The 27132-nt window shown below is 45.7% G+C and overlaps 2 protein-coding genes across 3 annotated transcripts in view; one reads left to right on the top strand and one right to left on the bottom strand.

Annotated features, from left to right (window-relative positions):
* Window positions 1–3737: 3737 nt before the first annotated feature.
* Window positions 3738–27132, bottom strand: ankrd45 (ankyrin repeat domain 45). 2 transcript variants are annotated; one of them, XM_038795134.1, is made up of 6 exons: window positions 26883–27132; window positions 22058–22380; window positions 20832–20999; window positions 11344–11438; window positions 11067–11205; window positions 3738–4931 (listed from the first exon to the last, which is right to left on the bottom strand). In XM_038795134.1, exons 1-6 carry the CDS (start codon window positions 27053–27055, stop codon window positions 4900–4902), a joined length of 930 nt encoding a protein of 309 aa, XP_038651062.1. In that variant the 5' UTR covers window positions 27056–27132; the 3' UTR covers window positions 3738–4899. The 2 variants fall into 2 exon arrangements, with proteins under 2 accessions (XP_038651062.1, XP_038651063.1); XM_038795135.1 differs by lacking the exon at window positions 20832–20999 and having other exon boundaries at window positions 26883–27070.
* Window positions 26995–27132, top strand: part of klhl20 (kelch-like family member 20) — a 90824-nt gene continuing 90686 nt past the window's right edge. Inside the window, exon 1 of the mRNA XM_038795117.1 lies at window positions 26995–27129. The gene's annotated coding sequence lies outside the window, so the exon portion shown is untranslated. The remainder of the gene's footprint in view (window positions 27130–27132) is intronic.

Here is a 27132-nt window from a genome sequence, read left to right as displayed (position 1 = left end):
GCAAGCAATCTGAACTACTGTTCTACAACAGTGATGATGAAAGGTATGCCATTTTCGAGTGGCACAAGGACACTATTATTAAGCAGTGAATGCACTGTTAGTTTTTACAATGTAACTATTACAAAATGATCAACAGTGAAAGTTTTTTTGCTATCAGCATGCTCTCATGTAAGTTTGTCTTTCAAAGCCTTTGTTTCTGCAGAGTACGTGAGAGACATTTGTGGGTTCTGTTCTTAGCTCAGAGGGACTTTAGAATTTGGCAGTGTTGGAGAGCTGAATTTATACTAGTATAGACACAACTAGCTACACAAGGGGTGCAATTCAGCGGACAAGAGGTAAAATCCGCTGAATGGCACATTTAGAAGCGCTGAGAAAGGACCCTGCTGTCCAACAGCACTTTGCCATTTTGTTTGGCCTCGGTGAGGAACTCCCTGTCGAGGCCACTCTAAGTAATTTCCTGCACTTGCAAGCTCAGCTCGCCAGTGCAGGAATACTACTCGCAGATTGGGGTGACATTTTTAAAGGCAGCCCCAATCTTTTGACCTCCCTCAGCTCCGCCGCCATAGCTTTAGGAACCCCCCCCCCCCCCCCCACCACTTCACCCAACTTGCCTCTTCCGGAATTCCCGAGGCTCCCCTCACACCATCTTTAATAGACAAGGCCCCACCGGGCCTGAACTCTGATATGGGCAACCTGGAAGTGCCCCTGCCAAAGTGCCAGACTGGCAATTCCAAGGTATGCAGGTGCCGGGGTGTTATCCTGCCCAGTCCCCGACCAACTCGGGGCCTCAATCCCCCCACCCCCCCCCATCCCCCGGCGAAGTTCCATCATGACTGGTTCATAACTTTGTGAGCCAGTACCAAATGGTATCCAGTAGAGGCCTCACTGTTGAGGCTGGTGAATCCCGGGCCCCGCGTAAATTGGGCGAGCGCAAATGAACCTAATGGCTCATTTATATATGCGTGCCTGGGCGAGATCCAGATCATGACGTCTCACGAAATTCAGTGGAATCTCGTGAGACGTTTCTAGCGTCGCGATTCCTGTTGGAGGCCTCTCACAAGATTCGATGGCCTCGTCCCAACACCACGTCTGGCGCAACAAAGCCACTGAATCATGTCCCCAGTACATAAGTAATTACCACATCATTCAGTCCATGTGCATATCTATTTTGTTCCCTTAACATTTTATTCCGCCAACCTAACCCAATATATTCATCAACATTCACCAAGTATCGTACAATGTCGGATGAAGGGGCTGTTTAGCACAGGGCTAAATCGCTGGCTTTTAAAGCAGACCAAGGCAGGCCAGCAGCACGGTTCAATTCCCGTACCAGCCTCCCCGAACAGGCACCGGAATGTGGCGACTAGGGGCTATTCACAGTAACTTCATTTGAAGCCTACTTGTGACAATAAGCGATTTTCATTTCCTTTTTCATTCATTTCATTTCAAAGATGAACCATTGGTTTAACTGTTAGTTTTTAAAGAGTTAATTGATTTCCAATTTTACATGGGTCCAGCATAGCTACAAACATTTTTTTTAAAGTTTCTTCTCTCAATGACCAATACATTGGGCTGGAATTTGTATTTGAAATAGCAGTGAGGCTAAAAGTGCTCATCATAATTTAAATAGAAAACCAGACTGCAACTTTCGGCGAACATATATGTACAGTTAAACACAGAAGTCTGGAAGTTTCTCTCCAAGATGCCCTGCTTTCAGAACTTGTGGACAAACAGTATCTCACTGTCTGACTCCCCATTCAAATATATATAGTAATCTTTATTGTCACAAGTAGGCTTTCATTAACGGTGCAATGAAGTTACTGTGAAAAGACCCTAGTCGCCACATTCCAGGGCCTGTTCGGGTACATGGGGAGAATTGAGAATGTCCAAATTACCTAACAGCACGTCTTTGGGGGCTTGTGGGAGGAAACTGGAGCACCCGGAAGAAACCCACGCAGACACAGGGAGAACGTGCAGACTCTGCACAGACAGTGACCCAAGCTGGGAATCGTACCTGGGACCCTGAAGCTGTGAAGCAACATTGCTACCCACTGTGCTACCGTGCCGCCTGGTATATTGAACAGCATGAGTTTCCTCTACTGAGCTCACAGTTACAGACTAAATTTGCCAGTTCAGCTTTGTCCATTCCAGTATAAACATCCTTTTAAGAATGTGATAAGTCAAATGCTCCGAACAACCTCTCTGGTACTGAAAATTGACTCTTACAAATGTGGACTCTGATTCTTCAGATTTTGATCATTGTTGGAAATGTAAAAAAAAGTTAACAATTTGTACTTTTTCTTTATTTCATAATCCTGAGTTTCTTTCTCTGCTCTTTATTTAAAGAGAAGGCTTTAGAGGGTGCAGGAAAGATTTATGAGAATGGTTCCATGAATGAAGGACTTCAATTACGTAGATAGATTGGAAAAGTTGGGTTTGTTCTCCTTTGAGAAAAGAAGTTTGAGAAGAAGATTAGCAGGATTACCAGTCTATAGAAGATTACCAGTCTATAGTAGTGAACTCGCCAACATTGAGGGCATTAAAAAATTTATTGGATAAGCATATGGATGATAAGGGCATAGTGTAGGTTAGATGGCCTTTAGTTTTTTTTCCATGTCGGTGCAACATCGAGGGCCGAAGGGCCTGTACTGCGCTGTATTCTATGTTCCAGGAGTGTTCAAAAACATGGAGTCTCCACAAAGTAGTTAAAGAGAAACTGTTCCCATTGGCAGAAGAGTCAAGAACCAAAGGCACAGATTTAAGCTAATAAGAAACAAACTACTTTGATAGTTACTGTAGGATCTGGAATGCACTGTCAGAAAGGGTGGTGAAGGCAGATACAGTCATGGCTTTGAAAGCAAATTGGACAGGCAACCGAAGAGAAAAGAATTGCAGGGCTGCAGGGAAAGGATGAGGAGTGGAACTAGCTAACAGTCTCTTGCACAGAGTCGGCACAGACAAGATAAGCCAAGTGGCCCTTTATAATTCCATTTTGCTTTCTCTACCTGATTTGACATTGAATTCAATATTCTGACACTTTCTGGTTTAGACTGTGTTGCTTATTAATACGTCTTCAATCTGATTGGTTAAGCAGATCCACAATTGTTACTTTGTTCACTCAGGTCCAGATGCTTTGTGGAGGGCACAGTGCTAATGATAGCTGTCTGACTGAACGTACAGCGCAAAAACCCATTAAAAAGCCTTTGGCCAAGGGCACTGTAATGAAAGGCAAGCAGCATTTGTTTGTCAGTGACTGCTAAATTTGGTCTAAAAAAATGGCTAGTTACAGAAAACTGAGACATAATTATGGTTGATTTGTGCATGAAGATACTTGTGTTGTGATTGGTTGTATAATCTCACTACAGTAGGTTTTCAGAGGGGCTAGTTTAGCTGGGGGCTGGTTTAGCTCACTGGGCTAAATCGCTGGCTTTTAAAGCAGACCAAGCAGGCCAGCAGCACGGTTCAATTCCTGTACCAGCCACCCCGGACAGGCGCCGGAATGTGGCGACTAGGGGCTTTTCACAGTAACTTCATTGAAGCCTACTCGTGACAATAAGCGATTTTCATTTAATTTTTAATTTCAGTGGAAACTTTTAGTAATATCAGAAAAATCAGTTGACTGATTTGTGCTGTAATTCTATCGCTGCGATGTTGCATCTGTATTCACCAATAGTCTCAAAATGTTACATTACTTTCTTCCCTGCCTTGTGTTATCTGAAACAAAATTGGGCATCTGCCACTTTTCCACATTTATTTCTTGGAATATCTTCACGGTACATCAATGGTATTAGTAAACCGCTGTTGCCATCAAGTTATACAAGCCATTGTTAATGGAAACCAACTGCTAATCCTTTGGTGTTAACATCTTCATCTATTAATGATGCACATTGTACTGGTAACTGGTGTCCATATGGGAGCCACTACTGGCAAACAGTGCCCCTGCCAGCCTGGCAGTGCCCAGGTGATGGGGAATGCCAGGGTGCCACACTGCCCAACCACCCAGGGTACTCAACTCCCCAGCGAGACCACCCCCTCGAGGTGCCATCAAAACTGGTCCACAACTTTGTGATCCAGTGCCAAATGGCATCTGGTTGAGGCCTTGCTGGGGAGGCTGGTGAATCCCGGGCCCCAGTGAACTGGGCGAGTGCATGTTTAAATGAGCCTGGATCTTGTCCCATGAGAGCAAGATCTAGATTGCGCCACGCCACGAAATTCCATTGAATCTCGTGAGATGTTTTGAGCATCACGAATCTCGATGCAGGCATCTTGCGAGACTCAACAGATACGTCCTGACACCAAGGCAGGCGCAACAAGGCTGTTGAATCACACCCAATATTTCTGTTATTGGGGAAAGAATATTTCATTGAATTGTCATAATTCCAGTTGGTACAAAGCAAACCATCCATTATAACTTATTGGTGTCTCAGTCCCCCTATTCACTTTGATTCCTTGTTTTATATTTTGAAGTTGCTGGTTGGAGACGGCACTCTGTGAAGAGATGCAATCTCTCCCCTGCAATCATGAATGAAGATTTCTGGTTACAGTTCATTTGTGTAATCACTGGAGTGGAACTTTGTCTTGTGAACATAAACACAAAATCTACTTCTAATCAGTAGCCTAACACACACTACAGCAAAATGGTACAATTGATCAGCATTGGTAAGTGTGCAGAAACCACCTCTTGTAACATTCCTAGTAATGAGGTGGTTCAGTAGACTAACCCACAAATTTAAATAATGTACACATTCACAGTGTTCACAATGAAAAATAATCTACCCAAATGCAATGAGAACAACAATGAAAGAGCAGCACAAACTGAAGAAGAAAATATTTCTAATATCCAGTTCCTCTGAAATCTTCCATTTTGATGGTCGTGTTAAGCCAACTGTCATGGTGGTTTTATAACCTGGAGGATCTTGAGAGCTGTGGGGCTTTATAAAAGTAAAGGAAAAATCAGCATCAGTGACATTCATTTGATTCCATAATCAATCTTATAGCATTCCTTAACCTGGAACTGCACGAAAGAGGTACAATGTAAATATTTCCTATTCCCTCCCAAATGTGTTTCCTTTTTAATAACTTCAAACCTTCACCAAACTTTGATTTCATTAATTACTTATGTAGGGGTCTTGTGCTCTAAAAACACAAATTGCTCCAGAGAAGATTAACCAGCAGGGCAGGCTGCCTCCACTCCTGCTGTACCGTCTGGGGAACCACCAAGGTGTCGCGTTAGGGCCCGTAAGCCCAGAAAGTTAGACACCAGTTAGGTTTGTTCAGGTGCAGAGCACAGTTTAGTTATAGGGGCTAGGACACAGACTGTATGTATTTGTTCACAGTAAACACCTACCACCGTTACAACCTGTCTCAGTGCTCCCTCTGATGGATGTGGATGCGGGCTAGATGTGCACGCACTGTGGGAGGACTGTGCACCCAGCGCCCCGCCTGCCCCACTACCCCCCAATTGCCCCCACACCCCTACCCCAGGGATTCGACGGGACCGTGTGATGGACTGGCCAGCCCGCATGCAGGGATCACCTCGGTGGAAGGTGTTATCGTGGGCATGAGTCAGACGTCATACGATGTGGAGCACCAGACCTCATCGCGGAGCGGGTTGTCATCATCCTCCATCCCATGTACCAGACCCGCTGTTACTGCCAACTCAGGGACCCACTTCATAGCACTGCAGGTATGTATAACGGAAGGGATGCAAGCGGGGTAGGCAGTGAGGGGGTGTGGGTCTGGGATGTGGTGTCCATGCCCCTGGCTACCCCCCCCCCCCCCCCCCCAACCCCCTTAGTCGGTGAACCTGGCGACGATCAGTGTCCTGTGTGCATTAGCCCTGGCAATAACGTGCGGCCTCCCCTGCTTGCCTGGGCCCCGTGTCCTGCTCATTCTCCCCTCCCCCGCATTCCCCTTGTCAGACAAGGCCTGCCCTTCCTCCTACTCCAGCACATCGCGCGCGATGTTGTGAAGGATATAGCAGGCCGCCATTATGTGGGCGACCCTCTCAGCCTCATACTGGAGGACCCTCCAGAACGGTCTAGGCACCTGAACCGCATCTTCAGGAACCAAAGCACTGCTCGATCACACTCCTGGTCGCTGTATGGGCGTCGTTGTGGGTGTCTGCGTCGGTCTCTGGCCTCTGGACAGATGTCACGAGCCACAGCGGGTAACCCCTGTCCCCAGGAGTCAACCCCTCAGCTGGGGCGGGGGGGGGGGGGGGGGGGGGGCAGGGGGGGGGGGGGGGGGGGGGGCAGGGGCGTGCCCCCCGAACATGTCAGGAATCACCGAGTGTGCCAGGATGAAGGCATTGTGCACACTGTCCGGGTATCGGGCGCAGAGGTGTATGATGTGCAGCTGATGATCACAGACCAGCTGTACATTCATTGAGTGGTACTCCTTTATGTACAGCGGTCTGTTATCTGCCAGTACTCTTAAGGCGAAATGCAACATCCCCCCACCGATCACCCCCTGGACCCGAAGCATCCCAGCGACGGCAGCGAACCCCGCTGCTTGGACATCCTGCTGGGCTCGGTCCACATGGAAATGGATGTAATCTGGCTGGGCATATAGGGCCTCCGTGACGGCATGGATGCACCTGTGTACCGAGATTTGAGATATCCCGGGCAGGTCCCCACTTGGCGACTGAAAGGACCCCGTTGCATAGATGTTCAGGGCAACCACTGACGGTCACCGGGAGCAATTATCCTCTTTTCCCCGCCCCCCGCTGTGTTTGCCTACATTACAATAGTGACAAATTTCAACAGTATTCTGAGAAAATTTGCAAACATCAAAGGAAAGATGTTATATTGATGCAAATAATATCTATAATCTTCAATTCTAATTCCTTTCACGAGGAATAAATCAAAGCTCCAGTTCCCAATAAACATTGAGAGCAATATTTTTCAACACATAGAACATAGAAAATACAGCAAAGGGGCAGCACGGTGGCCTAGTGGTTAGCACAGCTGCCTCACGGCGCTGAGGTCCCAGATTCGATCCCGGTTCTGGGTCACTGTCCGTGTGGAGTTTGCACATTCTCCCCGTGTCTACGTGGGTTTCGCCCCCAGAACCCAAAAATGTGCAGAATAAGTGGATTGGCCACGCTAAATTGTCCCCTAATTGGAAAAAGTAATTGGGTAATCTAAATTTTAAAAAAATACAGCACAGAACAGGCCCTTCAGCCCACGATGTTGTTTCGAACTTTTGCCCTGGATTAAGAACAAATCTACACCCCATCATTCTGGCGTAATCCACGTACCTATCCAATATCCGCTTGAAGGTTCCTAATGTTTCCAATTCAACTACTTCCACAGGCAGTGCATTCCATGCCCCCACTACTCTCTGGGTAAAGAACCTATCTCTGACATCCCCCCTATATCTTCCACCATTCACCTTAAATTTATGTCCCCTTGTAATGGTTTGTTCCACCTGGGGAAAAAGTCTCTGACTGTCTATCTATTCCCCTAATCATCTTGTAAACCTCTATCAAGTCGCCCCTCACCCTTCTAATGAGAAAAGGCCTAGCACCCTCAACCTTTCCTCGTAAGACCTACTCTCCATTCCAGGCAACATCCTGGTAAATCTCCTTTGCACCTTTTCCAAAGCTTCCACATCCTTCCTAAAATGAGGCGACCAGAACTGCACACAGTACTCCAAATGTGGTCTTACCAAGCTTTTGTACAGCTGCGTCATCACCTCACGGCTCTTAAATTCAATCCCTCTGCTAATGAACGCTAGCACACCATAGGCCTTCTTCACAGCTCTATCCAGTTGACTGGCAACTTTCAAAGATCTATGAACATAGACCCCAAGACCTCTCTTCTCCTCCACATTGACAAGAACCCTACCGTTAACCCTGTATTCCACATTCATATTTGTCCTTCCAAAATGGACAACCTCACACTTTTCAGGGTTAAATTCCATCTGCCACTTCTCAGCCCAGCTCTGCATCCTATCTATGTCTCTTTGCATACAGCCCTCCTCACTATCCACAACTCCACCAATCTTCGTATCGTCTGCAAATTTACTGACCAACCCTTCAACTCCCTCATCCAAGTCATTAATGAAAATCACAAACAGCAGAGGACCCTGCGGTATGCCACTGGTAACTGGGCTCCAGGCTGAATATTTGCCATCCACCACCACTCTCTGACTTCTATCGGTTAGCCAGTTTGTTATGCAACTGGCCAAATTTCCCACTATCCCAAGCCTCCTTACTTTCTGCATAAGCCTACCATGGGGAACCTTATCAAATGCCTTACTAAAATCCATGTACACCACCTGTACACGTGGCAGAGCAATAATGATAGGGGATTTGATAGTCAGGGGCTAAGATAGCTGTTTCTGTGGCTGTAAATATGATTCCAGGCCAGTGTGTTGCCTCCTTGGTGCCAGCCTCAAGGAAGCCATGGGGTGGCTGTTGGACATCCTTCTGGGAGAGGGCCAGAGATCGTGATCCAGATTGGTACCAATAATATAGGGTGGAAGTGGGATAAAGTCTTCAATGCAGATTTTAAAGAGTTAACAATGAAATGAAAAAGCATAGCCTCAAAAGCAATAATCTCAAGATTACTCCCAGTGCCATTTGCTCGTGAGCATTGGGATAGGAGTATTCAGTGATTGACCATGTGGATAGAGAATTGGTGTAGGAGAGAGGTCATCAGACCGGTTCTGGAGCAGGTGGGACCTCTATACATTTAGTACTTAAGAAGATACTAGTGGCAACATGGATTTATGAAGGTGAAGTCATGCTTGACAAATCACCTGGAATTCTTCCAGGATGTAACTAGTAGACTTGATGAGGGGGAGCCAGTGGATGTGGTACATTTGGACTTTAAGAAGGTTTTTGACAAAGTCCTGCACAAGAGATTAGTATGTAAGAATAAAGCATGGGATTAGAGATCCTTCCGTATGATTTGGACAAGTTGAGCGAGTGGGCAAATGAATGGCAGATGCAGTACAATTTGGAGAAATGTGAGGTGTCCACTGGCAACAAAAACGAGAAGGCAGACTATTATCTGACTTGCTATAAATTAGGAGAGGGGAATATGCAACAAGACCTGGGTGTCCTCGTATACCAGTCACTTAAGGTAAGCATTCAGGTACAGCAGACGGTAAAGAAGGAAAATAGTATGTTGGCCTTCATTGTGTGAGGATTCAGTACAGGAGGAAGGATGTCTTGGTGTAATTACACAGGGCTTTGGTGAGGCCACACCTGGAATATTGTGTGCAGTTTTGGTCTCCTTAACTGAGGAAGGATGTTCTTGCTCTAGAGAGAGTGCAACAAAGGTTTACCAGACTGATTGCTGGGATGGTGGGACTGACGTATGAGGCGAGATTGAATCGGTTAGGATTTGTAGGAATGAGGGAGGGGGTCTCATAGAAACCTTTAAAATTCTAACAGATATTATGGGCCAGGGTTTAGAGAACACCAAAGTATATCATGGAGTTCACCTGACCCACAACTTTTAGTAGATTTTGGTTATGGGAAGCACAAGGGCCTACTTTACAGGTGTGATGCAACAGAGATCTAAAGTAATTTGAAACAAAAACAATGTTTATGCTGTGAATCCATTTAACATTTTAGAAACACACAGTAAACATCTTATCAACTACCAACACTGATACTCCCCCCAAAGATACAATACTCTATAAGTGACCCTTAGTAACATCCATAAGTCAAAGACCTTTTTTTAACAAAGACAGTAGGTTTGCATTCCTTACAGAAAAAGGTATTATTGTGAAATCATCATGTGACATGCAGAGAGACCAAAATATATCTCCTTGGTTTGAATCCAACTGAAAACGAAACTAAAACCCAGAGCCAAAAACATTTTCCAGCTCAAAATGAAAGTAAAAAGCAGAGCAGAGTCAGAGCCCAGCTTCACCCACACAATGACATCACTGCAGCCACTTGAGAAGACAAACATTTCTTAAAGTGACATTCCCATGACACAGGACTAGACAGGGTAGATGCAGGAAGGATGTTCCCGATGGTGGATATGCCCAGAACCAGGGGTCACAGTCTGAGGATACGGGGTCAACCATTTAGGACAGAGATGAAGATAAATTTCTTCACCTAATGAGTGGTGAGCCTATGGAATTTGTTACCACAGGAAGTAGTTGAGTTTAAAACATTGTATGTTTTCAAGAAGCAGTTAGATATAACACTTAGGGGATCAAAGGATATGGCAGGAAAGCAGGATTAGGCTACCGAGTTGGATGATCAGCCATGATCATAATGAGTGGCGGAGCAGGCATGAAGAGACGATTGTCCTCTTCCTGCTCCTATTTTCTATGTTTCTATACTCAACATGGCACTATCAGCAGGGGTGGCTCTTGACTAACCAAGCCCAAAACTGTTTGATAGCTAAAATTACAAATTGATGGGGAAAACAAGATGACAGTGTACTTAAAATTCCTAAATGTCTTTGATAAATTATCACATTAAAGATTAATTTGCAATAAGATACAGATGCAGACTTCCAATTGGCTTGAAAGGAAAGAAACAGAAGATAGTTGGTAAAAGTAACTCAAAATTGTGGCAAGTCCCCATCACAATGTAACCCAGCACTATGGGCCCCAAAATATGTTGGGCTCCCTCGTAATGGTGGCTTACAATTTAAAAATAATTTATTCATGGGATTATGGGTGTCACTGGCGAGGCCAGAGTTAAATGTAAAAAGTACTTGCTTCCAGAAAAGATGCAACAGGGTGCCAGGAAGTGAGATGTTTAAAGTCTAGAAATCAGAAAGGTGTGGAAGTGATATTAATGAAAGCAAGGGTTTGCACAAGAAAAAAAATTGCATTTTTCCCCATCCAGGTGCAGTGCTTTGATGTTGCTGTGTGCTGCATCATCACTCTATCTGCCACAGAATGCTTTACATTGCTAACCTAGTTTGGCAGTTCTGTACCACTGGTAAAAGTTTTAAAATAGGGAAACCAGGCATCCCGATCAAATCAGTGGTGGTTTATTCCTGGTCTTGACCCTTTGTGACCACTGTAAAAGCATATTGGAGGAATAAAATCTACAAATGTCACAGTGAAGTTGTGTTTGTACTCACATGGTAAATTTAGTTTCGCCAAGATTGGTTCCATAATCAGCTCCAATTGCTTTCTTTGCTCCTCAAACTCCTGTGTGGAAACATTCTGTGCCGAATTCAGCCAATCAGATTTTGAACGACAGGCATTTGTAAAGGTAGCCTACAAATGAGAAAAACTCTTGAACCCAAGGGACATCCGTTTACTCACTGCACAACAAAGAAATGGACAGAGAGAACAGTGCGATCCTTTCACAGAGAGAACAGTGCGCTCCTTTCAATCCAAGAATGAGGAGCTTACCTTGTCTTGCTTGGACAGCTTGCCCTGTAACTTTTCAAGATCAGCAACAGTTTCCTGAATATTCTTAATATATACCTCCAAAATCAGTTTGCTCTCTGCAGTTAAAAAGTGCAAAATATAAAAAATATTATTCCTCTTGCAATATTTTTGTTAACATAAGCAACTTGAGCACTGCTGGGGTGTCATTAATGTGATGGGATAATTTATGCTAGAGAACAGGATGGATGTGTATGCTATCACAAAGTAGCAGAGTATAGGTTAATTTTACGATATCCCAAGGTGACTTCTCATCCCCAAATGGAAATGTGCTGTGGCGGTGCTAAGAAGTGACAAATATGAAAGGTGAGGGCTAGGGTTGGAAATCAGCAATATTAGGAATCTCTAACCAAAATCCAATATCAAGCAATGGGAGAAGGCCTGTCATCCATCGTTACCTTGTATAGTATGAAGGAGGTACTATTATTTCCCGTACCAGCCTTCCCGGACAGGCGCCTGAATGTGGCGACTAGGGGCTTTTAGTGTAACTTAATTGAAGCCTACTCGTGACAATAAGCAATTTTCATTATAAGTGGGACAAAGGGGAAACTTCCTTTTAATTATATTAAACCTTTCAGGTTGCTTTTGATCTGGGAGGACCTGACAGCAGGCAATGGCATATGGACATCACAACTTTTGAGTAGGCAAAACAGGAGATAGGACTTGAAATAGACACAATAAGAAAAAACTGTTATTCCAAAGATTGATGTATCGACTCATATCTAATTTGATAAGATTTGAGATCTTGGGGCAGTTTACTGCTTACTTATAAAATTGCCTGAAATTCGCCAAAGATTCAACTTTTGTATCATACTGAAATATTATACCACTTGTATAGACATCCAAATTTCTTTACTTTTAACACAAAACCTAAAAATATTTTTATATTTTTAAATCCTTCGTACCATTTTCACTGAAACCCATATTGGGGCACAGTTCTGGAGATCCCAAGCAATTCCAAATACTTGGCTCAAATGACCACTGTTCATATTTGACCCTTGACAGTGATTGTTAGGAGCATGTTTTCCTGGGTTTCAGGATCATAGTTTTACCAAAGGTCTGTAAACATGCACCTTCTGCAGGATTGCTGGATAGCGAACATGATTGGGGACCTTTACCGATTCTCTCCTGAGCAGGAGTCCCCCTCCTCTGGCTCAAGTAACTGTTGAATCTTTCTGGTCTGTTTGACTTTGCTACTTACTTGATAAACTCGCTGAATTCTTTCAGGAAGAAAATATTCTTATCAATGGGTTTAATTATGCCAGAGATAATAGAGATTTGCCGTGCATGATGTAATCTATTTACAATACTGGTTTAATTTATCAATAGAAAACAATGATTTGTGGTGCAAAACAATTTACTGCTTTGTAAGAACGGCAGGGGGTGCAAAAAATAAGAATATTAGTCATCTCTAACACTATTGCAATGTCAGCCTTTTATTTCATTTATAGAATGTGGGGATTGCTGGCTAGGCCAGCACTTATTGCCAATCTCTAATTGCAACAGAGAAGGTGGTGGTGAGCTGCCTTTTTGAACCGCTTCAGTTCCTGAGGTGCTGTTAGGGAAGGAGTTCCAGGATTTTTATGCAGCAACAGAGAATGAATGGCGGTATATTTCCAAGTCAAGATGGCGAATGACTTGGAGGGGAACTTCCAGGCGGTGGTGTTCCCAGGTATCTGCTGCCCTTGCCCTTCTAGAATCTTCTAGATGGTAGTTTGGAAGTTGCTGCCTTAGAAACTATGGTGAGTCACGCTGGAGATGGTACACACTGCCGGCACTGTTCATCGGTGGTGGAGGGAATTAATGTTTGTGGATGGGGTACCAATCAAGTAGCTGCTTTGTCCTGGATGGTTAGAACCATAGCAAATTTACCGCACAGAGGGAGGCCATTCAGCCCATCTTGTCCACGCCAGCCCAAGGACACCCAGGTTCCCTTTCTAATCCCACATTCCTGCACCTGGCTGATAGCCCTGTCGCTTACAGCATTTAAGGTACCAGATCCAGCTAATTTTTAAAAGAATTTATGGTCTTTGCCTCCAACACCAACTCAACTTGGGCAACGAATTCCAGACACCCACTACCCTCTGCATAAAAAGGTTCTTCCTCATGTCCTCTCTACACCTCCTGCCACTTGAATCTATGTCCCCCGATTCTAGAATTCTCTGCCAAGGGAAACAATTTTATCCTGTCCACATTATCTCTTCCCCTCATCATTTTATACACCTCAAACAAGTCATCCCTCAGCCTTCTTTGCTCCAAGGATAATAACCTCAATCTATTCAATCTCTCCTCATAGCTACACTTTTCGCGTCCTGGCAACATTCTTGTAAACCTCCTCTGCACTCTCCAGAGCAATTATGTCCTTCCATTAATGTGGTGACCAGAACTGCACACAATACTCCAGTTGAGGCTTCATCATTGTTTCATACCATTCTAACATTATATCCGTACTTTTATATTCTATACCTCTGCCAACGAAGGAGTGCATTTCATATGCCTTATTTACAACCTTGTCTACTTAAACTGCTGCCTTTGGGGACCTGTGTATTTGTGCGCCAAGATCTCTCACTTCATCCACCACTTTTAGTATATTCCCTCAATGCATGATCCCTCACTTTGGTCAGCATGGTTAGCACTGCTGCCTCACGGCGACGAGGACCCAGGATTGATCCCGGCTCTGGGTCACTGTCCGTATGGAGTTTGCACATTCTCCCCCCCCCCCCCCCCCCCCCCCGTCTGCGTGGGTTGCACCCTCACAACCCAAAAAGTTGTGCATTGGCTATGCTAAATTGCCCCTTAGTTGGAAAGAAAAGAATTGGGTATTCTTTAAACAAAAAAAGCTACCTTGCATTTTTCTTGTGTTAAAAATCCATCTGCCACTTTGCAGCCCTTTCCACCAACCCATCTAAATCGTTTTGGAGATTATAGCTATCCTCAATATTATCCACTACTTGGCCAATCTTTGTGTTTCCAATCGTGGTGCCACAATCACATCCAAATCATTGATATAGAACGCAAACAGTAAGGGTCCCAACACCGAGCTCTGTGGAACACCACTTGACACAACTTTCCATTTGCAAGGTCATCCATCGATCATTAGCCTTTGTTTACCATTACTAAGCCAACTTTTTATCCAGTTTACCACATTACTCTATATCCCATTGGCGTTTATTTTTTTTTAAATTTCCAATTAAGGTGCAATTTAGTGTGGCCAATCCACCTACCCTGCACATCTTTGGGTTGGCAGACATGGGGAGAATGTGCAAACTCCACACAGACAGTGACCCGGGGCCTGGATCGAACCCGGGTCCTCAGTGCTGTGGGGCAGCAGTGCTAACCAGTGCACCACACTGCCACCCCAGGCATTTATTTTTTTGACCAATCTGCCATTGGGACCTTGTCAAATGTTTGTTAATATCCATGTACACAACATCCACTGCACTACCTTCATCAACCCTTTTTGTCACTTCTTCAAAGAATTCAATCAAATTTGTGAGGCAAGACCTTCCTTTAACAAATCTATGCTGACTGTCCCTGACAAGTCCATGCCTTTCTAAGTGGCAGTTAATTCTCTCAGGTTAGATTCTACTGATTTGTCCACCACCAACGTTAGATTAACTGGTCTATAATTGGCATTTCCTTTGATCCCTTTTTAAACAATGGAACTATGTTTGCATTTCTCTGGTCCTCTGGTGAAGATTGGAAAATAATCCTCAAAGCACCTACTCTCTCCTCCTTGCCCTCCTTCAGTAACCTTGGGAGAAATCGATCTGGCCTAGCGACTAATCAACTTTCAAGGATTCCAACCTGTCAGATTTCTTGGAGTGTTGTTGAAACTGCACTGCACCAGGCAAGTGGAAGGTATTCCATCACACTCTTTACTCACGCCTTACAGATGGTGGACAGGATTTTGGGAGCCAGGAGGTGAGTTACTCATCAGAGGACTCCTAGCCTCTGACCAGTTCTTGTAGCCACAGCATATATTACTAGTCCAAGGTGATGCAACCATCAATTCACCAGACATGAGTTTCCGATGTGAATCTAGGCTTTAATCGACTTACTTCAGAGCCAGCCTATTACCTGTCGATGAACTCGTTGTGACCCAGGCTGACTTTGGACACGGGTACTTATACAGCTGCACTAGGGGGAGGAGTTGTGGGCGGAACCAAGGGTGCAGCCCAGTACACGTTCCTAAGTCCTCCCAGCGCTACTCCCCCTAGTGGTAGGACAGCGCTACTGCGCTTATAACAACAGTGTGAATTAACATATATGTTACATTCACCACATTCACCCCCTTCAAAAAAACCATGTCCGGCGGGGGTGGTGGCCTAGTCTATAAAGTCAGTCTGTCCGGTGGTCGGATTGTCCGCCGAGATCTGCGGAGCCTCTTGCGGTGGCTGGATGGGTGTAGTGTGCTGGGGTACGAGGGGGGACTCCAGGGAGGGTTGTATCCGAGCTTCATACTCTCCTGGTTTGACCGGAGACTGGGGGCGCTGGGGGCTGGCCGGCGTGGGGGTGCAGAACTGGTGGAGCGAGCTTGTGGGCTCGGGAGCGCGAGGGGCGGCAGCATGGGGTGTAGAGTGCGAGATCCTTCTGTGGGGGGGGGGGGGGCGCTGGATCCGGCGGGTGCCAGATCCCGGAGGGATACTGTGTCCTGACGGCCGTCAGGGAACTCGACGAATGCGTACTGGGGGTTGGAGTGGAGCAGGCGCACCTTTTCAACAAGGGGGTCGGTTTTGTGTGCCCTGACGTGTTTTTTCAGGAGTACGGGGCCCGGCGTCCTCAGCCATGCCGGAAGTGAGACCCCCGTGGTAGTGCCCCTGGAAAATATGAAGAGCCTCTCTTGAGGGGACTGGTTGGTCGCCGTACACAAAAGGGACCTAATAGCGTGGAGCGCGTCTGGGAGGACTTCCTGCCACTGGGAGACTTGGAGCTTTCTAGACCGGAGGATCAGTAGGACGGTCTTCCAGACCGTCGCGTTCTCCCTTTCCACCTGCCCATTCCCCTGGGGTTGTAGCTGGTAGTCCTGCTCGAGGCAATGCCCTTGTCGAGCAGGTACTGACGCAGCTCGTCGCTCATGAAGGACGAACCCCGGTCGCTGTGTACGTAGCTGGGGAAACCAAAAGGGTGAAGATGCTATGCAGGGTCCTAATGACTGTGTTGGAGGTCATGTCGGGGCACGGGATAGCGAATGGATAGCGGGAGAACTCGTCTACGACGTTTAAGAAGTAAACGTTCTTGTTAGTTGAGGGGAGTGGCCCTTTGAAATCAATCACGAGGCGTTCAAAGGGCCTAGAAGCCTTGACCAGATGGGCCCTGTCTGGTCGATAGAAGTGCGGTTTGCACTCCGCACAGATCGGGCAGTCCCTAGTGACCGCTTTTACCTCCTCGTTGGAGAAAGGCAGGTTTCGGGCCCTAATGTAGTGGGCGAACCAGGTGACCCCTGGGTGGCAGAGGTCATTGTGGATGCATTTAAATCGGTCGATCTGTGCGCTGGCGCATGTCCCGCGGGATAGGGCATCCGGAGGCTCGTTGAGCTTCCCGGGTCGATATTTGATAGTGTAGTTGTAGGTGGAGAGTTCGATCCTCCACCTCAGGATTTTATCGTTTTTTATTTTGCCCCTTTGCGAGTTGTCGAACATGAAGGCAACCGATCTTTGGTCGGTGATGAGGGTGAACCTCCTACCTGCGAGGTAGTGCCTCCAGTGACGGATAGCCTCCACAATGGCTTGTGCTTCTTTCTCGACTGAAGAGTATCGGAGTTCTGAAGCAGAGAGGGTACGGGAGAAAAATGCAACTGGTTTCCCTGCCTGATTTAACGTGGCTGCAAGAGCTACTTCTGAGGCGTCGCTCTCTACCTGAAATGGGGTGGATTCATCCACCGCCCGCATGGCCGCTTTGGCGATGTCCTCCTTGATGCCGTCGAAGGCCTGGCGTGCTTCGGCTGACGGGGAAATCGTGTGGTCCTAAAGAGTGGGCGGGCTTTGTCCGCATATTGAGGGACCCACTGGGCGTAGTAGGAAAAAAATCCCAAGCACCGATTGAGGGCCTTGGGACAATGAGGGGGAGGGCGTTCTAAGAGGGGGCGCATACGGTCCGGGTCTGGGCCCAGGACTCCGTTTTCCACGACATAGCCGAGGATGGCTAGTCTGGTTGTGCGGAAAACGCATTTCTCCTTGTTGTACGTGAGATTCAGTTTCTGTGCCGACTGGAGAAAACGGTGGAGGTTGGCGCCGCAGATGGTGACATTGTCCAAGTACGGAAACGTGGCCCGCAGCCCGTTCTGGTCCACCATTCGGTCCATTGCTCGTTGGAACACTGAGACCCCATTGGTGACGCCGAAAGGGACTCGGAGGAAATGGAAGAGGCGGCCATCAGCCTCGAATGCCGTGTAGTGGCGGTCCTCCGGGCGGATTGGGAGCTGGTGGTATGCAGACTTCAGATCCACCGTGGAAAAGAGCCGGTACTGGGCGATCTGGTTTACCATGTCTGCAATCCTGGGGAGGGGGTACGCTTCGAGGAGCGCAAATCTATTTATAGTCTGACTGTAGTCGACCTCCATACGGAATTTTTCCCCGGTCTTAACGACTACCACCTGAGCTCACCAGGGACTATTGCTGGCCTCTATAACCCCCTCACTGAGTAGCCTTCGGACCTCTGCTCTGACAAATACCCTATCCTGCAGGCTATACTGCCTGCGACGAGTGGCTACGGGTTTACAGTCCTTAGTGAGATTGGCAAAGAGAGGTTGGGGGGGGGGATTCGCGGCGTAGTGAGGCTGCAGATCATGAGTGGGGGCAGGGGCCCTCCGAAGCTGAGGGTGAGGCTCTTGAGGTTGCATTGAAAGTCTAGGCCTAATAAGAGTGGCGCGCAGAGTTCGGGCAAAACGTAGAGTTTGAACTTCGAGTAACTAGTGCCTCGGATTGTGAGTGTCGCAGCGGTGCGCCCCTGGATCTGGACCGAGTGGGGGTCTGAAGCGAGTGCGATAGTTTGCTGCGCGGAGAAAACGGGGAGCGAACAGCATCTTACCAGGTCTGGATGTATGAAGCTCTCTGTGCTCCCGGAGTCGAAGAGGCATGGCATTTTGTACCTGTTGATATGGACCTCTGCCATCGAGTTTCGTAGATTCTTTGGTCGTGATTGGTCCAGGATGACCGCGCTGAGTTGTGGGTAGTCAGCGGCTCGATCAGCTGTGCTGGAGTGGCCCTGTGATGACTGCCCTCTGAGGTCATAGTTTAGTTCGAATTCCTCCACTGAGTTGTCCGAGCGCGGGGATGCCGATTGGGCCCGTGGATCGCACGTGCCGGGCGGCAAGGAAGATGGCGTCCAAGATGGCGGCCCCCATGAGTCGCACGTGGCGGGTGGCGAGGAGGATGGCGGCCCTCATGAGTCGTACGTGGCCGCCGGCGTGGTGGAGGTTTTCCAAGATGGCAGCCCCCATGGATCGCACATGGCTGGAGGGGGCGGAGTCGGGGCATAGGCCGCAGCGTTTTGGGCCCCGCGGGGCTGAGAGTGCGGGGAGTGGTTACTGCGAGTCGCTGGTGAGTTGGAAGCTGGGGCCCTTTTTGCGAGGCACACTCTTGCATAATGCCCTTTTCGCCCGCAGCTGCTGCAGGTCGCGGTGCGGGCCAGGCCGTGCTGCCGCGGGTGCTGGTTCTGGCCGCAGAAATGGCAGGCTGGAGCAGCATAGTGGCTGGCTGGGGCAGCATGATGGCTGGGCGGCCGCGTAGCACAGGCCTGGGGGAGTCGCGGGGAACGAGTTAAGGCTGCGGAAGGAGACCTCCATCGTGGTCGCAGCTTCCACAGTCGTTTCTAAGTCCTGGGCCCCCTTTTCCAGCAGTCGTTGGCGCACATAGTTAGACCTGAGGCCCGCTACAAAAACATCGCTTACCGCCAATTCCCTGTGTTCAGCCGCGGTAACCGCTTGGTAATTACAGTCATTGGACAAATTGTTAAGTTCTCTTAGGAATTCGGCGAGTGATTCCGTAGGCCGCTGACGGCGAGTCGTAAACACATGGCGAGCGTAAACTTCATTAATTGGCCTTACATATATTTTTTTCAGAACTGCTAACGCCGCAGTATATGAACTGGCCGAGTTTAGTTGCGTTGAGATTCTATGGCTCACCCTCGCGCGCAGTGGACTCAGCTTCTGATCCTCTAGTTTTGGCTGTGCCTGCTTCGGCCAGGTAGACCTTAAAGCACCGGATCCAGTGGGAGAAGATTTCTTTAGCCTCTGCATCCTGCGGGTTGAGCTCCAGGCGTCCAGGCTTGAAGGCCGATTCCATAATCAATCTTACTGTTCTTAAGTTGATTAAATTGATGGAACCATCAATTCACCAGACACGTGTTTCCGATGCGAATCTAGGCTTTAATCGACTTACTTCAGAGCCAGCCTATTACCTGTCGATGAACTCTTAGTGACCCAGGCTGATTCTGGACACGGGTACTTATACAGCTGCACTAGGGGCGGAGCCAAGGGTGGAGCCCAGTACAAGTTCCTAAGTGCTCCCAGCGTTACTCCCCCTAGTGGTAGGACAGCGCTACTGCGCTTACAAGTGTGAATTAACATATATATTAACATATTACATTCACCACACAAGGGTGGTACAGTGGTTAGCACTGCTGCCTCACGGCGCTGAGGACCCGGGTTCGATCCCAACCCCCGGTCACTGACGGTGTGGAGTTTGCACATTATCCCCATGTTTGCGTGGGTCTCATCCCTTAATTGGAAAAAAAAGAATTGGGTCCTCTAAATTTACAAATAATACATTACTAGTTTAGTTTAAAGTTTCTCATCTATAGTAACCCCCAGGATGCTGATAGTGTGGGATTTAGCGATGGTATGCCACTGAATGTGGAACGATAAGTATGATTAACTATAAAATGAATTTGAATAATTATTAAATTTAATATTGTCGATGGACTGATCGTTTCATACTACATTGAAGCCAGGAACATATAGAAAAGAATCATTTTGAGATGATATACTTCAGACATTATTTGGTAAGATCCAACCAGTTTTAATAAATATATATTTGCTCAGTTTAGTACTCATGAACTGCACCATGGCACAGTGATTAGCACTGCTGCCTCATAGTGCCATGGACCCAGGTTCAATTCCAACCTCAGATAACTGTGTGGAGTTTACACTTTCTTCCTGTGTGTGTGGTTTTCCTCCGGGTGCTCCGGTTTCCTTCCACAGTCCAAAGATGTGCAGGTTAGGTACATTGGCCATGCTACATTTCTCCCTAATGTCCAAAAGGTTAAGTGGGTTTACTGTGTTCCGGGATAGGGTGGGGGTGTGAGCCTCGGTAGGGTGCTCTTTCCAAGGGTTGGTGCAGATTCAATGGGCCGAATGGCCTTCTTCTGCACTGTAGGGATTCTATGATTCTAAAAAACATAAATATCTGAAGATTATTATTCTGTGATTAAACAGTCTGCTAATTTCTTACCTGCCCAATCTAAAAACTCTATGCAATCACTCTTTGAATATCGATTAGCTATGTCTCGTGCCTTTTCTCCTCTAAAATTGGTTTCTTGAACATTAGCTCCGAGGTCAACCAAAGTTTTTAGGCTCTCCAGCTTCCCCCAAGCAGCTGCACAATGTAAGGGAGTGTACCCTGTGAACAGGAAACCAAAACATTATTTGTTACAGTTATGGGCCAGGATTTAGAGAACCCCAAAGTGTATCATGGAGTTCACCTGACCCACAACTTTTAATAGATTGTGGTATGAGGAGCATACGGCCCACTCTGCAGGTGTGGTACAGTAGAAATGGAAAAGTGTTTTTTAAAGAAAAACTATGCTTATTCTATGAACTCAAGTTAACCTTTTCAAAAAATACAGTGAACATCTTAGCAACCAAATTCAAATACAACCCCCAAAGACGACAACACTAAGTAATCCTTTAAGCTTTCCTTTTAACATCCATAAGACTTAAAAACACCTTTTTACAGAAAGACATCAGACTTAACTTTACTACTGAGAACAGTTACCATGTTGAAATCAGCAAATGGACACTCATAAGCTTGCAGAGATTCACACACATCCTGCAGAGATTCACACACATCCTGCAGAGATTGCAGCTTCTCCAAAACTAAAATGAAACCAAACCCACCCTGCAGCAAAAAGCCTAAAGTGAAAGTAAAAAGCTAACAGACAGCCCAGCTCCACCCACTCTCTGACATCACTGCAGTAATAAACACCCATTTCTTAAAGGTACACCCACTACAGTTATTCTATAAAAACACCCATTTCTTAAACACCTGTTTCTTAAAGGTACTCTCACATGACAGTTACTGCAAAAGTAAGGACATAAGATAAGCAATTGGCAATTAGTCAGTATCACAGATTAACAACAAATGATATGTATATTCTGTCTTTATTATAGTTTCAGCCTTTATACAGGATTGGCTGAAAGAAAAATGGACAGATCCTAGTTTAAATTTTCCTTCTGTACTGGCCCATATTTATTCTCAAGAGTTTCTAATTTTCCTCGATATTCTCACTGGATGACTTCTTTAAATTTGTACTGTTTGTAGCATTATGGTGTAAAACTTCTAATACAAATGATGCTTAGCAACCTAATTAGTCTGCAATTTTACCAAAGAAATAGGGCATTATTTGAAAACAATCTAAGAGCAATTACCAATGTGGAGAAACTAATGCAAGCAAGTACCTCTATTGGTTGTCTCGTTCACGTCTGCTCCTCTTGTCACTAACTCGGTAATAACTTCATAATGACCTAGCATAGCGGCGGCAAAGAGAGCATTTCTGTTGAAGTCATCACGTATATTTAGCCATTCATTTGTCACCTTGTAGTTTGGTTCATCTAGAAGTTCAAAACACTTGCGTAGGTTTTCAGTATCTCCTGTCAGCACACTGGTAAGAAAGTTGTTCCTATTTTCTAGCTCAAGATCTTCATTGTCTATTGTATCATCATTGTCGAGCTCTGTTACTACCTGTTCGCCATCCGGATCCATGTTCAATTTTGTATTAAACCTAGTAATGTAACAATAGTAATTGTTGAACAAACCATCAGCATGTACATCACTCAGGAAACCAATTAGCCCAATTGTGCCAGCTGCTAATATTTATCCAGGATCAACCAAACCATGGTTTAGTGGTACTATTCTCCTCTCAGAGTCAGAAGGTTGAAGTCCCACTTCAAAAGCCCTGTACGAAATCTAGCACAGGGATTACTGCATTGTCAGGAGTGCTGTCACTCAGATGAAAATGAAACTGAGGCTCTGTCTTACCTTTCAGGTGGATGGAAAAGGTCCCACGGCATTATTTTGTAGACAAGGAGTGTTCTCCCAGTGTTCTGGCCAATATTTACCCCTCAACTAAAACAAATGATCATGCTGATCTTTGTGGGACCTGACTTTGTCAAAACTGGCTTCTGCGATTCCTACATTACCATAAGACCATAAGACATAGGAGTGGAAGTAAGGCTATTCGGCCCATCGAGTCCACTCCACCATTCAATCATGGTTGATTTCAACTCCATTTACCCGCTCTCTCACCATAGCCCTTAATTCCTCGAGAAATCAAGAATTTATCAATTTCTGTCTTAAAGACACTCAATGTCCCGGCCTCCACCGCCCTCTGTGGCAATGAATTCCACAGACCTACCACTCTCTGGCTGAAGAAATTTCTCCTCATCTCTGTTCTAAAGTGACTCCCTTTTATTCTAAGGCTGTGCCCCCGCGTCCTAGTCTCCCCTGCTAATGGAAACAACTTCCCTATGTCCATCCTATCCAAGCCATTCATTATCTTGTACGTTTCTATTAGATCTCCCCTCAACCTCCTAAACTCCAATGAATATAATCCCACGATCCTCAGACGTTCATCGTATGTTAGGCCTACCATTCCTGGGATCATCCGTGTGAATCTCCGCTGGACCCGCTCCAGTGCCAGTATGTCCTTCCTGAGGTATGGGGCCCAAAATTGCTCACAGTATTCTAAATGGGGCCTAACTAGTGCTTTATAAAGCCTCAGAAGTACATCCCTGCTTTTATATTCCAAGCCTCTTGAGATAAATGACAACATTACATTTGCTTTCTTAATTACGGACTCAACCTGCAAGTTTACCTTTAGAGAATCCTGGATTAGGACTCCCAAGTCCCTTTGCACTTTAGCATTATGAATTTTGTCACCGTTTAGAAAATAGTCCATGCCTCTATTCTTTTTTCCAAAGTGCAAGACCTCGCACTTGCCCACGTTGAATTTCATCAGCCACTTCTTGGACCATTCTCCTAAACTGTCTAAATCTTTCTGCAGCCTCCCCACCTCCTAAATACTACCTGCCCCTCCACCTATCTTTGTATCATCGGCAAACTTGGCCAAAATGCCCCCAGTCCCGTCATCTAGATCGTTAATATATAAAGAGAACAGCTGTGGCCCCAACACTGAACCCTGCGGGACACCACTTGTCACCGGTTGCCATTCCGAAAAAGAACCTTTTATCCCAACTCTCTGCCTTCTGTCTGACAGCCAATCGTCAATCCATGTTAGTACCTTGCCTCGAATACCATGGGCCCTTATTTTACTCAGCAGTCTCCCGTGAGGCACCTTGTCAAAGGCCTTTTGGAAGTCAAGATAGATAACATCCATTGGCTCTCCTTGGTCTAACCTATTTGTTATCTCTTCAAAGAACTCTAACAGGTTTGTCAGGCACGACCTCCCCTTACTAAATCCATGCTGACTTGTCCTAATCCGACCCTGCACTTCCAAGAATTTAGAAATCTCATCCTTAACGATAGATTCTAGAATTTTGCCAACAACCGAGGTTAGGCTAATTGGCCTATAATTTTCCATCTTTTTTCTTGTTCCCTTCTTGAACAGGGGGGTTACAACAGCGATTTTCCAATCCTCTGGGACTTTCCCTGATTCCAGTGACTTTTGAAAGATCATAACTAACGCCTCCACTATTTCTTCAGCTATCTCCTTTAGAACTCTAGGATGTAGCCCATCTGGGCCCGGAGATTTATCAATTTTCAGACCTTTTAGTTTCTCTAGCACCTTCTCCTTTGTGATGGCAACCATATTCAACTCTGCCCCCTGACTTTCCTGAATTGTTGGGATATTACTCATGTCTTCTACTGTGAAGACTGACGCAAAGTACTTATTAAGTTCCTCAGCTATTTCCTTGTCTCCCATCACTAGATTACCAGCGTCATTTTGGAGCGGCCCAATGTCTACTTTTGCCTCTCGTTTGTTTTTAATGTATTTAAAGAAACTTTTACTATCATTCCTAATGTTACTGGCTAGCCTACCTTCATATTTGATCCTCTCCTTCCTTATTTCTCTCTTTGTTATCCTCTGTTTGTTTTTGTAGCCTTCCCAATCTTCTGACTTCCCACTACTCTTTGCCACATTATAGGCTCTCTCTTTTGCCTTGATGCATTCCCTGACTTCCTTTGTCAGCCATGGCTGCCTAATCCTCCCTCTGATAACCTTTCTTTTCTTTGGGATGAACCTCTGCACTGTGTCCTCAATTACTCCCAGAAACTCCTGCCATTGCTGTTCTACTGTCTTTCCCACTAGGCTCTGCTTCCAGTCGATTTTCGTCAGTTCCTCCCTCATGCGCCTGTAATTACCTTTATTTAACTGTAAAACCTTTACATCTGATTCTACCTTCTTTCTTTCAAATTGCAGACTGAATTCTACCATATTATGATCACTGCTTCCTAAGTGTTCCCTTACTTTAAGATCTTTTATCAATTCTGGCTCATTACATAACACTAAGTCCAGAATAGCCTGTTCCCTCGTGGGCTCCATCACAAGCTGTTCCAAAAAGCCATCCTGTAAACATTCAATGAATTCCCTTTCTTTGGGTCCACTGGCAACATTATTTACCCAGTCCACCTGCATATTGAAGTCCCCCATGATCACTGTGACCTTACCTTTCTGACATGGGTCATGGGTCTGGACGTTGCAGTGACAATGATAGCAAAATTCAATATCCAGTGTCATTCCTCCACCAAGAGTGACAGCAACTTTTTAATTCCACACACAAGCAGAGTATTAATTCCACACACGAGTAAAGTGGAAATCCAGAAGCTGCTGTCAGTGATTTTTTAGTTCTTGAGAGAGTGTACTATTGAGACACTCCAGATATTACCCCCAATCCATGGGGAACAATCAATGGGAAATCTTTCGAATTGACACAAACTTTCACTTAATACTATTAGGCTTATGATAAAATTCCTTGATGAATCAGGCAAAACTGACTTTTAAGTGCTAGATTTCTCCAGAATTATAAATTCCTTATTTTTATAAATTTTAAAGTTTGGTTTAGATTCTATTGTAAAGAAAGACTTGGGTTTCCATAGTGCCTTTTTGAAATAGTGACATGGGATCTTTTGCTTGAGAAGGCAGATGGAGCCTTGGTTTAACTCATCATCTGAAAGATGTATATTCTTTCACCACTCCCTCGGTGCTGCATGGAAAAGCATGTGTATGCCCAAACCTGCCCTGATGTAGACTTTAAGTCCACAGTTTACTAACTGACAGCCGAGAGTATTACCAGCTAACACCAATCAAAGCATAATTTAGACAAAAAGCTTTGTCAGCTTTCAGCAATACACATAACTGATTTCCCTAATTGCAAATTTAAACAAAAAGATGAAAAAACTCAAGTACTTTTAACTTCCTGCTTTGCTGCATGCGAACGCTTGATTGGGCTGTTTAGCGACAGCTTGCTGCTACACTCCAAGACATCCTCTGCACTTGGGGACAGACTTATCTGCCAGTGGAGCCCAGACAAAACATATCACAGAAATTACTAGACCTTTGAGATCAGTATTAAGTATTGCCTGGACCATTGACTATCCACTTCATTGACCATGAAGAATATGGTCTAATAACCCAGAGAGACCCAGAGTAATGCTCTGGTAACTTGGGTTCAAATCTAAATGGTGCCATTTGAATTCAATAAAAATCTGGAATTAAAAGTGTAATAATGTCCATGAAACCATAGTTAATTGTAAAAACCCATCTGGTTCACTAATGGTTTTTAGGAAAGGATATCTGCCACCCTCACCTAGTCTATTCTACACGTAGTTGACCCTTCAAAAAAAGTCTAACAAGTCACTCAGTTCAAGGATAATTGGGGATGGACAGTAAATGTTGACCTATATCCAATTAATTTTTAAAAAATCTTTGGGACCTGCAGAGATCAGGAAAGACGCTACATAAATGCAACTTGTTTTCTTCCGAAATATGCAATGTGGTGTGACTCGGCTAATCCCTGTGACAAGACTTTGCACACCCTCAAAGCCTCTACAGAGAAAAGTCTGCCAAAACTTAATTCGCTTTTTTTTAAGTGACCAGCAACGCTCCTCCACCAAACGATGGTCACACCATCCGATATATAAAATCAACCGAAACCCTTGTCCTGAATTTTAATACGAGTCTTTGTTCTCTTTAACGTGGATGTTTTATTAACTCTCGTACTCCCTTTTCTGTGCCCCGTCCCCCAAATAGCAACCTTCACCTACCAGCCTCCACCGTTTCCATGGCAACTGCCTGTGCAACGCTGATAAAGATCCCCCTCCGGAAACCGGTGTAACGTCAATTCAGGTCCGGCACGACAGCGCCGGAGAAGAGAAGAGCTCGCGTCCCACTGAATGGTTCCACCGTCCGATACCCTACCTTCGTGGAAAGAAAACATAACGGCTGTTAAGGGAATAACCTGGTGACGAGGAAGAGATGGGCGCGTTGAAGACTGGCTTAATAAAAACCAAGGTG

This window comes from Scyliorhinus canicula, chromosome 4 (assembly GCF_902713615.1).
Source record: "Scyliorhinus canicula chromosome 4, sScyCan1.1, whole genome shotgun sequence".
Lineage (NCBI taxonomy): Eukaryota > Metazoa > Chordata > Chondrichthyes > Carcharhiniformes > Scyliorhinidae > Scyliorhinus > Scyliorhinus canicula.
The sequence above is the reverse complement of the archived record's forward strand: the minus strand, read 5'-3'. Positions and strand labels throughout refer to the sequence as shown.